Source organism: Micromys minutus (assembly GCF_963924665.1).
Source record: "Micromys minutus genome assembly, chromosome: 26".
Classification (NCBI taxonomy): domain Eukaryota; kingdom Metazoa; phylum Chordata; class Mammalia; order Rodentia; family Muridae; genus Micromys; species Micromys minutus.
Genome location: NC_137961.1, coordinates 21,420,199 through 21,434,391, shown reverse-complemented (window position 1 = coordinate 21,434,391; position 14,193 = coordinate 21,420,199). Strand labels below are relative to the sequence as shown.

The 14,193-nt window shown below is 34.1% G+C and overlaps 1 protein-coding gene across 1 annotated transcript in view; it reads right to left on the bottom strand.

The window, feature by feature from the left end:
- The window catches only part of MMP16 (matrix metallopeptidase 16), a gene marked incomplete at both ends in the record, with an annotated part of 220,318 nt that overhangs the window by 85,221 nt on the left and 120,904 nt on the right, over nt 1-14,193 (bottom strand). The window contains one exon of the mRNA XM_080938684.1: nt 11,308-11,612. Within this exon, the coding sequence (XP_080794810.1) occupies nt 11,308-11,612 (305 nt within the window). The remainder of the gene's footprint in view (nt 1-11,307; nt 11,613-14,193) is intronic.

Sequence of the window (14,193 nt, the reverse complement as noted above, 5' to 3'; positions counted from 1 at the left end):
TCTCAATTGAGGAATACCGAATAGCTGAAAAGTACCTAAGGAAATGCTCAACATCCCTAGTCATCAGGGAAATGCAAATCAAAACATACAAATGGATACAGAATTGTGGTATATTTACACAATGTAGCTATTAGAAACAATGTCTTTATTAAATTCCTCTGAAAATGGATGTATCTAAAGAATATCATCCTGAGTGGGGTAACCCAGTAACAGAAGAACAGACATAATATGCAGTCACTGATAATGGGATACTAGCTTCAGAAAACTCTGAATACCCAAGAAAACAAGTCACAGACTAAATGAAGCTCAAAAAAATAAATAAATAAATAAAAAATAAAACGAAACAAAAAAAAAAAAAACAAAAACAAAAAAACCAAAAAGGCCAAAAAGTGAAAGCCTCAGTCTTTTTTAGGAATAATAATAATTAATAATAATAATAATAATAATAACATTAATAATAATAATAAGTGTATAGACCCTCTCAGAGTGGGGTACAGCTAGACCTTAAATCATTAGTAGCTCAAGAGCTAAGAAGATAGCCTTGTGGCAATTTTGGTAGTTAAAAATCATTATGTTTAATCTTACATACCAAAAACTTTGACTATTTCCATATTATATTTTGTTTTACATACACTTTATGATCTTCGTAAATAATATTTCAATGCACATTGTCAACCTTTAAAAAATCAACTACTGTGAAAAATATATTCAAATATATTTACGCTAAAATGCTTTTTATAATCTGCATATGTATCTCTGTTTTTTTAATAAAGTTGTAAAAAATAATGTATGCAAATTCTGTGACAGACAATAAAATATAACAAGTGGGTTGAAGAGTTGGCTCATCACCTAAAAGTTACTGTTCTTCCAAAGGATCTGGGTTCTATTCCTAGACCCCACATGGCATCTAACAATGGTAAATAATTAAAGTTGAATGAGTCCTAATGATTTCTTTGCCCCCAATGGTACTGTATATATTTGGTAAACATACAATCGAGCACACTTTTAAATTAAAACACATGTATATGCATATAGTCATATGCACATACATAATAAATCGAGAACCATAAGACAATGATGATAACAATAAAGTAAATCCATCCCTTTGTCATAGCTGCATTTATATAAACTTTTATCATAGTACTATGATTGATGTAAGATTCTTGTTGCTGAGAATAAACCATAAATATACATGCTCACTTCCTGAATACATTTAAGTAATCATATAGTTGTATTGACATTGTTTGTACAACTTATTCAATCTCAGCTTGGTCTACATCTATATGTACTTTATGTTTTATTTATTCTTCTATTATATAATATATCCTAACCACAGCATAATGGAAAAAAACCACTTTGTTATTGAATCTTATTGGAGCCTTCAAGATTGTGAAGAAGAGTTTCACAGTATGCTACTGGTCTGTATCTTTGTACCAAAAAATACACAAAGTACACACACACACACACACACACACACACACACACACACACCATAGAAGAAATATCTGATTATTGGACATATCTGTATGCAGCTAAAAATGTTAATATTCTCTTTTAATGAAGTCCAGCTGGAGATTTTACTAAATGGTATTTAAATAAGAAAAATTTAATTACAATGTTAAGAGGCATGAAGGGTAAAAAGAAGGAAGACCAAAATGTGGATGCATCAGTTCTTCTTATAAGGGGGAACAAAACAACCACAAGGTCAAATAGAGGAGCAGGGATTATAGAAAAAAATCATTCAGAGACTGACTCACCTGTGGATCCACCTCATACGCACCTACAAAACCAAGCACTATTGGTCATGCCAAGAAGTGTTTACTGGCAGGAACCAGATATGGATGCCTCCTCAAGGACTCTGCCCCATTGAGGATTCTTGCAGCTAACCATAGGACTAAACATAGGGACCCCAATGAAAGAGCTAGAGAAAGGACTAAAGGAGCTCAAAGGGTTTGTAACCTCATGAGAAGAACAACATTATCCATCAATCAAATCCTCCAGAACTCCCAGGGACTAAAATAGCAACCATTGAGCACACATGGCTCCATTTGCATACAGAGCAGAGGATACCATTCTCTGACATCAATGGGAGGAGAGGCCTTTGGTCCAGTGAAGGTACATTATCCTAGTGTAGGGAAAATACCAAGACACTGAGGTGAAGAGGGTGGTTGGGAGAGGGAGCACCTTCATTGAAGCAAGTGGAAGAGGAGGGTGATGGAAGTGGGGGAAAGAGATTATATTTGAAATTAAATACAGAGAATATCCAGTAAAATAATTTTTAAAAAAAAAGAAGTGCTTGCTGACAGAAGCCTGCTATGGATGTCTCCTGAGAGGCTCTGACAGAGCCATACTGATACAGATTAAGATGCTTGCAGCTAATCATAAGACTGAGCACTGGAACTCCAATGGAGGAGTTAGAGAAAGAACTGAAGGAGCTGAAGGGGTTTTTAACCCCATAGGAAGAACAACAGACCCCCCACCAGAGCTACCAAGGACTAAACCACGAACCGAAGAGTTCACATGGTGGGGAGACACATGGCTCCAGCTGAATATGAATTATCTCAGATGGAAGTCACAGCATGAGTGGAAGCAAGAGCTTCAAACAAAAACTTCTTGCTTGTTAGTTTTCTCACAAACCCATAAAAGCTTGTGTTTTTATACAGCTGTGGTCAGCTTTCTAGGGAATGGTGCTGCCAATGGTGATGTAGACTCTCTTACATCAATTAACATCAAAACAGTATACTACAAAGACACGCCCATGTGTCATCTCATCTGGGCAATCCCCTAACTGAGACTGTTGTCTCAGGTGACCTTCGGATGTGTCAAGTAAAATAGACTAAACCACCAACCAATGAGTACACATGGGGAGACCTGCGGCTCCAGCTGCATATGTAGCAGAGAATGGCATTGTCTGACATCGATAGGAAGAAAAGTCTGTGCTTTTGTGAAGGTTTGTTTCGGCAGTGTAGGGGAATGTCAGTGTGTTAAGGTGGGACTTGGTAGGAGGGAGGGGAAGCAGACTCATACAAGCAGGGGGAGGGAGGATTGGAAAGTTGGGAACTGGGAAAAAGGATAACCTTTGAAATGTAAATACATAAACTATCCAAAAAGTGGAAAAAAGAAGGAAAAAAGGGAGTAATTCAGGAGAAAAATAATGAAATAGTCAAAAATATTGAAATCGTTTTTACAATTTTGACACAATATAAGTACTAATGTGCAATTTGTCCAGAACAGTCTTGGGCTTTGTCACTTCACGTTCTAGAGTAAAACCACCGTAGGCTACAATTTTATTTATATTCCCCAGATATTTAAACTGTCTGCTCATATATACATATCCCTTTCTAACATATTTACTTAGTTGCCTACATGGTTTTATACTGAATTGTCATTTTCCCACCTATATGTTGAAAGATATTTATATACTCTAAGGTTCATGAGGAGTCAGAGCTTCCTTTAAAAATATATTTATGTACTTATTTATTTATATACTTGCATCCCCTCCAGTTCCTCCTTCCCAAAGTTCCTCTCCACTTCTCCTCTGAGAGGACAGCCCCGTCAATATCCCCTCCCCCTGGTTTATCAAGTCTCTGCAGGATTAGTCATCCTCTGCCCCTGAGGTAAAACAAGCCAGTCAGTCCTTTGCTATATATGTGTTATGCGGTGCCTCAGACAAACCTGTACACTCTTGCTATGGTGGCTCAGTCTCTGGGAGCTCCCAAGGCTCAGGTTGTCAACTAACCTGAACAGAGCATTTTCAAATTGTATAAGAGATTAACTTGCCATCATTCATGGGACACGGTGACATGGGGTACCTACATCTGAAACAGGCCTTGACTACTCAGAGCTGAAAAAGTGGCATGTGCTCAGTACACAGGTTTGAGTACCACTATCGTTCATTTCCACTGAGGTTCATACATATGGTCTCAGCTACATATGTACAATGCGCTGCATTAAAGAAACACTTTTTTAAAGTGTCTAAGAGTTCTCAAGGATAAAAAAGGGCATAATAACGGTTGTAGAGGAAGGTATTATATTCATTATGGAGGAGTAAGCAGAATATCTTGTTGTTTTAGTGAGATATAGTACTAATATCTTCCAATGTTGTTTAAAATGCAAGATGGTAATGTCTGAAAAAGAAAGAAAATCATTGATAGTATCTCTTATACAAAATGTTCCATAAAATTTTGGTTCTATGGTCAACACTAGTTGAACTTGGTAGGTTACAAAAATCCTAAATAAATCAACAAAAGAAAAATTAAAGGAGACATCTGAGTATGGACAAATATATAATTGACATATATTTTTGGACTATTACAAAATTTATATGTCTTAAACTCAAAATACAACTTAGTAAGTATGGTCACCTGGAATGCTAAATAAATCAGGCTCTTCCTCAACTATGAATGTATTTTTCTTATTTTTTTTGAGATATTGAATATGTAACTAAAATACTGAAAATATTTTAGTGTATTTTTCAAACTTCTTAACCTTACTAAACCTTCTTCATAACAGTTTGATTAGAAATAGTTGTTGCTAAAAGAATTAAGGAATTGAATTATCTCACACCTTAGAATTTTAAGAAAAATAATAGATCAAATTTATTTTGTAAAACAGGTATCTGGATTTGAAGAAATTAAGGATTCCGCTCTATATATTATGATAGGGAAAACTGAGGACTTTGAATTATTTGGACAATAGATATTGGAAAAGTCACCAAAGAATAAATATCAATGAGGAACAAAGCTGGATACCAGCTCTGCCCAACTATTGTAAAATCACTAATGATGCAGAATAAAATGCACTGGAATATTGAAGAAAATAATTTGTAAATGAAAAGAGTTTCACAAAGAGAAGAGGATAATCCCTATTGTTTAATGTAAGGAAATGAGCGTTGCAATTACTTACAATGAAAAATAATAGTCTGCCCTCTTTCCTTTTCTACAAGTGACTCAATTGGGAAGAAAGGTTCACAATTACTACTCATTTCTGTTTGATGATGTCCTTTAACCTAATAAAAGTAATTCAGTATAACTGTCCAACAGAAACAAAGGTTTTTTTTTTTTTTTAAACTACTAGCCACATGCATAGGCATGACTCATTGAGCTTTATATTATTACCTGAGTAATATTTTCTGTTTCAAAGATAACTTTTATGGAGTATTCTGAATATGATTTACTGAAACTGACGTGAATAAAGTTTATATTAGTATAAAAGTAAAGTACACTACTGAGGTAGAAGTTTGTTTGCATTTTTGATATTTTGGCAGTGTTCAGGAACAAAACCAGTGCCTTATTTTTGTAGACTAGCATATTCAGTGGAGCTATATACAGCCTTGGTTTTTTTATCCTTAAGAACACAAAACTGTAACATTATTGTCCTAATTATTTTAGTGTTATTATTTTAATCATCAAGCATGGCTAAATTGGAAAAAGTGCTTTGTTTTTTTTTTTTTTTTTTTTTTTTTTTGATGATCCCCTAGAATTAAGGATAAAGACCCCATTTAAAGGCAAACATGAAGGAGGTTTTCATAGGGTGATTAATGGAAGCAAAGTTCTTGTAAAAGTGACAGAATTTAAATGAAGATTTATCGCAATTAAGCGATTAGCCAGAGATTCAAATGTATTTTAAAATCTCATGTTTCTGTGCATAAGACATTAACTATCAGATTATAAACATAGAAGCTTTCTGAAAAGCTTCTGTAATGCCAAGGCCTTTAATTTTACATGTAGTTTGCAGAACTGGTACAGAAATATTAACTTTGCCAATTATAGAGCTTATATGTAAAGCTCCTCATGAAGACATATAGTTTACCAAGCATTGCATAAATGAGGTCATCTGGGTTAACTTTGGAAAACATATTACTGTTTGTGGAGCCTCAGTGTTTCTTTGTCTTTGATGAAATATTTAGACAGAACATCTTGGCCTTATCTCACAAATGCAATGTAAAATTCTTTGTTTAGCATGGACTTTTCAAATTTTTCTGTCTCAATTATCAACGGTTCTTACATTCATTTTAAATATCTATTATTATATCTTATTGTTTATGATTGGAATTTTGAAAAAATTAAGTATAATTATGTCATATCATCTACTATCCTCTGATATTAATGAAGATGAAGGATATAGAACCAAGCCAATACTGCATGATAACTCTACTGTCCAATTAAATCAAATGGTCTCAAAGAACTCGAGTATATGATATTTTCTCACAAGTATACTAAATTAAAGTGAATATGATAAAATGAAATTTATTCTAGGAATGAACAAGAGACGTTTGTGAACAATAATGCCCATCATAAATGTGATTTCTAACCACTTGAAAGCCTTTTCATGTTTTGGACAACCATGGGAAAAATGTTTGTAAGTTTTATTTTAACATTTAGTACATCAACAAGTAATCCCATATTAAGGTTGCATTAAAGTCTTTTATCACATCGGCACAGAAATGGTTTTTCTTGTCTATAGGAATGTAAGGACAGACAACGCTAGATGATGCTCTCACAAACAATGGTCTGACTAATAAACATTCTCATAAATACTCACTTGCCACCTGATACTTTCTTTCACCAACAGTCAGAGTCAGAGGCTTACAGTGTTCTGAGAGAATCTGCATTGAAGTAGTAGCTGAGCAGTGAACACACAGGCTGAGAGACAGCAGTAAGAGACTTAAAGTTTCCTTTGCTTCTGGTAAAGAACATGTGCCTCTCTGAACCCTTATACCATGCCTCATTAACTTTTTGTGGTTGCATCAGATCATATCATGTGACTAGAGAGGTGACTCAGTGGTTAAAAGTGCTGGCTGCACTTCCAGTGGTCTTGAGTTAAATTCCCAGCAACAAAATGGCAGTACATAACCATCTGGAATGGGATCAGATACCCTCCTCCAGTGTGTCTAAAGATTGCTTTCCTGTACTTATATCATAAAATCAAGAAAAAAATTAAAAAGAATCATATCATGTAGACAACCACATTAAGTATCCACATGAAAGATGGTAAACTCATGAGGAAGCAGAGTTAGAGGTAGAAATTACTCAGTTCATACTTAATAATATTTTTAAGAGCCTTGATTCTCAACGAATTTTAATTATTATCAGTATGCCCACTCTGTATTTGTTGAATAGTACTGATAACCTTGATGGAAGACATTTTAACTAGACAGTGAACTTACAAACAATAAATTGTTACTGTAACTCTCTCTCTCTCTCTCTCTCTCTCTCTCTCTCTCTCTCTCTCTCTCTCTCTCTCTTCTCTCTCTCTCTCTAAAGGATATCAAAGTCAAGGCTTCTTAATGCCAGACAAGTCTTTCTTCTTTGGCAGTTTACATGTACTTTCATGTTAAGATATTTGGATATTTGTTCACAATGAAATTCTGCCTGTCTCTGGATAATTTTTTATAATAAGCATATATATCATTTTATAGGCATGATTCTGGAACTGATCAATTTCACATCTTATTAATGGACTACATACTTATTCAGAAGTGATGGGCATAATGTTTGATTTTCTGTTGATAACTGCCTCCAAACCTTTATTATTATACCATAGATCATACAAGAGTATAGTAATATTATTCAAAGCAAATTTTAACTTCCTGCTAGGTTCAACTTTCTGATATACAAGGCAATACTTTTTAAAGATCCTATCTAGATAAGTATTTTGTCATTTAAATTAGTATGCCTCTGCTCAGCTTTTTCAGAACTGAAAGCCCAACATGAATTAGAAAATGGCAGATTTTATTAAAGAAGCATACATGTGAATGTCCATGTATGTTTTAATAAAATTATTGTGTGATGCCATTAATGATCATTAGCTGTGTGTTTTAAGGAGCATGATGACCATAAACAAATTGGTAAGAAAGTAGGTAACAATGGTCTCTAGTTACTGGAAGTCAGTAACAATGTTTCTCTCGTTCAGGTAGACAGAATTCAAATTGCCTTCATTAGCTGAGCAATATGCTGTGGAAAATGAGCAAGGCACTTATCAAAAGGCTCCCTCATTTGCATATTATTGCTGCAAACCCAAGCAGCTGCTCAGGAACTGTGACTGAGAGAATGAAAGCAATCCAGGTAAGCAAGCCAGGGCATTTAAAGGAGACAGTTTATCAATAAAGATGTCAGAATTGTGCCTTGTGTTGCCTGCAATACAAAACGATGGTAGTATGGCTTGTTAGGAACTAGGAGGCAAAACTCTATGAATTCTTCTCACATCCATTAATACCACAAGTAAAGCTGGAGGCTGCTCTTAGGATAAATGATCAATACACCAGAGTGACACCACCTTTCTGCTCTGTTCTTACTGCTTAGGATCCTGAATTTCAATTAAGCAGTAAATCATTATGGAATTTTATTTTCAATTGCCTATTAACATGTCCTTAATCCCTCGCAATTCTGAAACACTATTATTTTGCCGCGTTCTTCCCTCAGGCTTTTGCAGATTACAAAATTCTTACTTGACTGGCAAAGGTATTTGTCTCAAAATAAATGTGCAGATATCAAATAATTTTATTGTCTAAGTTTGCAGTTGGTTGCTTATGTCAAAACAATATTGTAATTACACTTTATGTTACAATGAACATTTGACGTTAAGAAAATAAGTTGTATGCTTTAAATAATTTTGTTCAAACATATGTTGACCTAACTGGAAAATATTAGTTGATGTTACATTTCAGATTTTTTTCTGTCCCAGTGACAGATTCCATGAAAAACTTTTTAACTTAAATGAAACACATAAGCATTTGAAGACATGGGTCCACTCCAACTAGTGTAAACAGGTTCCTTTTTTGGATAATCAAAGCCTCATTTGGAAATCTGAGTCAATATGCTATTTTTAAATGTTGTTACATAGTGCATCGGGGACCCAACATTTAGTACTGTTTTTATTGAGGATTCTAGAAATTTCAGAAAAAGTATAGGCAGCTTGAAAGACATAATCTTTTTTGCAATATTTGGATAATTTAACTTAATGAGGCTACAATCTAAATAAATGACACTGGTAACACTCAACTATGTCTGCCAGTGTGTTAGCATTAGAAGTATAATGTTATAAATAAGTTAAACATACTCCACACAGAGCTAACACTGAAGAAGCTTCAACTTCCAATGTTCACAGATTAAAGCATAAACTACAAAATAAAGATTAAAATAAACTTGTTGCAGGCGATTTGAGGTAATGATTAGTTAACTAACATTGAAACACAAATCTGTTCGACTCTGAAGCTTTGGATTTTCATTTCTCTTTATAAAGTCTGAAACATAGCTCCAACTATCTTCAATCAAGTTACTAATAACGAAAGCCCAATTTACTACTACAAAATACTGAATGATCCACTTAACATGTTGAGGCAATATAATGTATTTATTTATCAAGAACATGTAGATTATTTTTGTTCTTTGAAATTGATGCTTAGCTTCATATTTACCTGTACCAACTTTACATTATTTGCGTCCTTTCTAACCTCTATAAGTGCTAAAAAGAGAAAAATTAAATTAAGAAAATCCATCCAACTTAATGTTATCATGAATTAACAAACCTTAATTCAGTAACTAGGCTTAACTCATCACAAAAGAGTTTCATGTTTGATTAGCTTATTAGAGGCTGTTGAAGCAATAGCCATTGTAGAAGAACCAGCATTTACAAGAATGAACAAGGGAGGTTATTAAGGTCTGGGTATAAAACCAATGTGTTTAAAGAAAAAGGAGTCATAGAACTCATGAATCTGACATACTTATTTTTTTTAACAATGGTAACTTATTTTATTGGGTTTTCTGTCTGTTACACAGCTCTGTGCATTAGAAGAGAATGATAGCCTTTAGACACCTCACACATTTAGACATCCCTCAGATATGTTAGAGAAAAACACTGCAAGAAGTTGTCTCCTGAGGGAATAGAGATGTTATCGAGACAATGGATCACACAGTCATAATAGACATGTCCTCTTCCAAGTTGAATAGATAAAAAACAAAAGATAAGAAGAAAGAGTATAAATAAGAAATCGATGCTGATAATAAGACTGACTATAATAGAGAATAAACAGTGCAACACAACGTAAATGTCAAATAGTTATATTTCACATGGGAAAATGGCATACATCATATATAATGAATATCTCATGAATTTAATGATAATCTATAAATTGTTTTAAGAAGTAATGATTTGCAAAAGCAACTCTGTAATTTGGTGTTTATACTTACTCAGAAACTTCAAAGAACATACACACACAAACACACACACACAAATATATATATACACAAAATGTCATAATTCCATCAATTATTTTTCTAAAATACAAAGAAAAATGTTTCAAACTGCTGTTATGTATGTAGAGCAGTGGCTATCCATAAAACTGTAGACGGTTTGTGGAAACCCTTCTTCAAGTGGCAACAGTGGGAAAGATGTTCTAGCCCTGAAGAGAATTAAGCTGTCATTGTGGGAAAATAACCCAGAGAGACATAACCCTTTCAGAGGAGAAAGGAAGAGACTCTGTGAGGGAAGAGGAGTTAGGGGGCAGTATTTGGGATATAAAGTAAATAAATAAATAAATAAGTGCAAAAATCATAATAATAAAAATAATATTTTTTAAAGCCTAGCCAAACAGACAAAAACAAAAGTGCCCTTTCAGTAAATAAGCAACCATCAAAATCCCTCATCCTAATTTTAGAATTTGATGAATCTACACTTTTAACTCATAGTAGGTAAAGTACTAACGTACATGTACACCTGTTTACAGGCCCACCTACAATAGTGGTGATCTTTCTTATTTTATCACCCTGTTTCACATGTGAGAAGACCTCACAGTTTCACATTCATTTCCTTAAATATGAAAATAATCAACAATGTTACCTTGTTCACGAAACACCCCAGGTAACTCTCATGTTGTATCAAGGATGGAGACTTGAGAAAAAAGGAACATTCTCATTTGTTCCTGGACCTATATATTGCTCTGAATGCACATGGCCACCTTCAGTCACCGATCTTCACTTTTTTCCCCATGATGTGGTTCCAGGTTTCTGGCAATGAAAGCTATACACACTTGGCAAGTCCCAGGGCCAAGAAGGAATCAGTCAATACCTTTGCCTTATGTTTCTAAGCATTTTAGCTCTCAGAGCATTATCTTTGCTCATAATGTCTGGGGCCATAGCCCCAGAATCTACCGAGACAAACTCAAAAAATGGCCTATTAAAATAAAACAATGATATTTGTAGGGAAAAAATATAGACTCTCTACCTTGAATTTATAAATTCATAAACCATTTGAGCATCCTAAAATAAAGAAGGGATCATTAATCTTGGAAAGAAATGACAAACTTACCATCATGATTGGGATTTCCCAGTGTCCATGGCTCATCAGAATCAAAGTGAGTATCGCCTCCAATTCCTGGTCCAGGGAAATAAGCGTGTGCCAAAAATCCTCCCTCCCCATCAAAGGGGGAACTGTCTCCATGAAAACCAGAAGCAAAAATGATGGTTATATCCACATCACGTTTGCCATTTTCTAGTTCACTGTAGGGAACTTCTTCAAACGTTAGAGGAGTTACATTCTGCCACACATCAAAGGCACGGCGAATTGCTCTCCGAGTCTCAGGATCTCCAACTTTTGGAGTTACGTTCTTTATACTGAAAGGTGGAAAAGATGGTAATTAGTGTGGCTTCTCACATGCAATCTGAATTGCTGCAAACGTTTTTCATCTGGTTGGTTTAAAATTATCAGAGAGGGCTGGAGAGATGGCTCAGCCGTTAAAGGCTAGGCTCACAACCAAAAATATAAAATTATCAGAGAAAATGACAACTATATAGAAATGGAATTTATACAATTTTATTAAATGTATAGGCATTGTTTATTACACTGGTTCATCTCATTATCATCAATCAATGAGACATCCATGTGCCAAGACTATTAGGGAGATCTGTGCAGAACAGTTAGTGGGAGGTAGGAAGATGGATCAATCAGTTTGCCTCCTGAACAAGAGCTGGATGGAGAACTTGCCAAGTGATCAAGGACATGCAGTAGTTTTTGAGCAGAAATTTCCTTTATCATATCTATCGTTGTAGAGGTCAGCCACTGGGATCGTGCAAACAAATGATAACACTTTTATTCACTTCTCGGGGAATTCTTACCAACTCAGCAAGAATGACTTAAGTTGTATGCTTGTTTGTTGGGTTTTTAAACAAAGGACACAGTTATTTTGATCTCTGATATTCTGCTCTGCTTAAATAAGATTCTTCAGTTAAAAATGTAAATGAGTAACTACTTTCTAAAAACAAGTTTACAAATTGTGTGGATTTAAATGTAAAGAGAAATAGAATACAAATATAACCTGGATATAACTATTACTTTTTTATTGGCAAAATTTTTCTGATATTAATGCAAATTGATGAAAGAAAATCACTATTGATTCATTTAACATTAATTAGTTTAAGAGATATACTTATTGATACATTCTTTAAATGTAACATACACAAATCTAAGTTTGTAGAGTTCAATACTATACATTTTACATATTTTACATATTATATATTTTACCATGAACAAATGAATACTACAGAGTACATAAGTTTTAAGAACTTTCAATTGGTAATATTTCTTAATATTACACTAAGTAAAACCTTAATACAAAATGTAATATGACATTCAATATGTCTTGCTTAATAGTTATCAAAAAGAGTTGGGAGATCTGAAAATTATAAACGTAGTGTTACAGATAAATCGGGGTGTCTAAAGTACAGGAATATGCCTATAAAGAACTAAAATTAATTTTTCTTTAATATTTCTCAACATGGAAAACATTTGAAAATGTACTTTCCAGTAAAAATAGGTAACATTTGAAAGGTAACAATTTAATTATATACAAATGACTTGTACATATTCATTACAAATGCTAAAATAAAGACAATATTATGTGAGCATTAGGAGTGTAACATACAATATACCTAATTTAATCCCACAAACAGAAAAGCAAAATGAGTATTTACACCTACCTCAAAATTTCTACAATTTATAACACTTTCATGGAAAGTTGTTTGTGGCAGAGATGGAAATATTCTGACATGAATTTTCATTATTTTTTGCACACCCTCAACTCTATCTCTCTAATTCTAATTAACAATCAAGATTGTATCACAACTCTCTAGATGAGAATGTATTATTTCATCATTCATATGTTATAAAAAGACGATAATAAGAGGAAAACAGGCTGAAATATGTGCCTAGTTTGATACCCACTGGCAAAGAAAAAAAATCAGTTTCTTTTTCCAATAGAGTCATATTGCCAAGGAGCATATGGCCAACACAAAATGAATGCATTGGGACTTTTGCTGTAGTATTTTCTTAGAACTTTTGATTCATTTTGCTTTGTTAGAATCTTGGATTTTATTGGTCTTTTATGTGTATTTATGTTCATATTTGATTTCAAGTTTTGTGTGTGTGTGTGTGTGTGTGTGTGTGTGTGTGTGTGTGTGTGTGTGTGTGTGTAAGTGTGTGTTTTGTGGGATTTTTAGAAATATTTTATTTACATTTCAAACGTTATCCCCTTTCCCAGTTTCCTCTCCAAAATCCCCTATCCCATACTCCGTTCCCCTGCTTCTATGGGAGCAGCCTCCTACCCAGCCATTCCCCTCTTACCTCCTGGCCAGACATTCTGCTACACTAGGACATCAAGCCTTGGGAGTTTTAAGGGCTTCTCTTACCATTGATGCCCCAATATTTTCTAAATGGTTTTGAGACTCTATTGTTTTGGAATACATAAAACCACACAAATTTAAAATTATGATTTTTATTCCTTTATACAAAATAGTCCAGACAGTATTTACATTTTAATTTGTTGTTGAAAATTATTTATTCTTTATAAAAAAAAAACCGTAGAGGAGTTTTAATCTAGCATCATGGCTGCTTGGGCAAGAGATCACATTCAAAGACCTTTTACGTCTATGTGATCTGGTGGGAATGCACACATGCTCTGGATGACAGAAACTCTTGGAGTACACAGAGTTCGTCCCATACAATGTAGAAAGCATTACTTTTTAGAAGAAGGCAGTCATGTTTGAAAGTGATGTTTAATCGAGGGAAAGAAGTTCAGCAGAGTTCAGGCAATGCAGAGGAGTTCAGTTATCTTCAGGTCACTGGAATTCAGTGGAGTTTCATTGAATACAGTTGAGTTCAGTTGAGTTCCTGCCAGTCTGTTCAGATCATGGAGTCAGT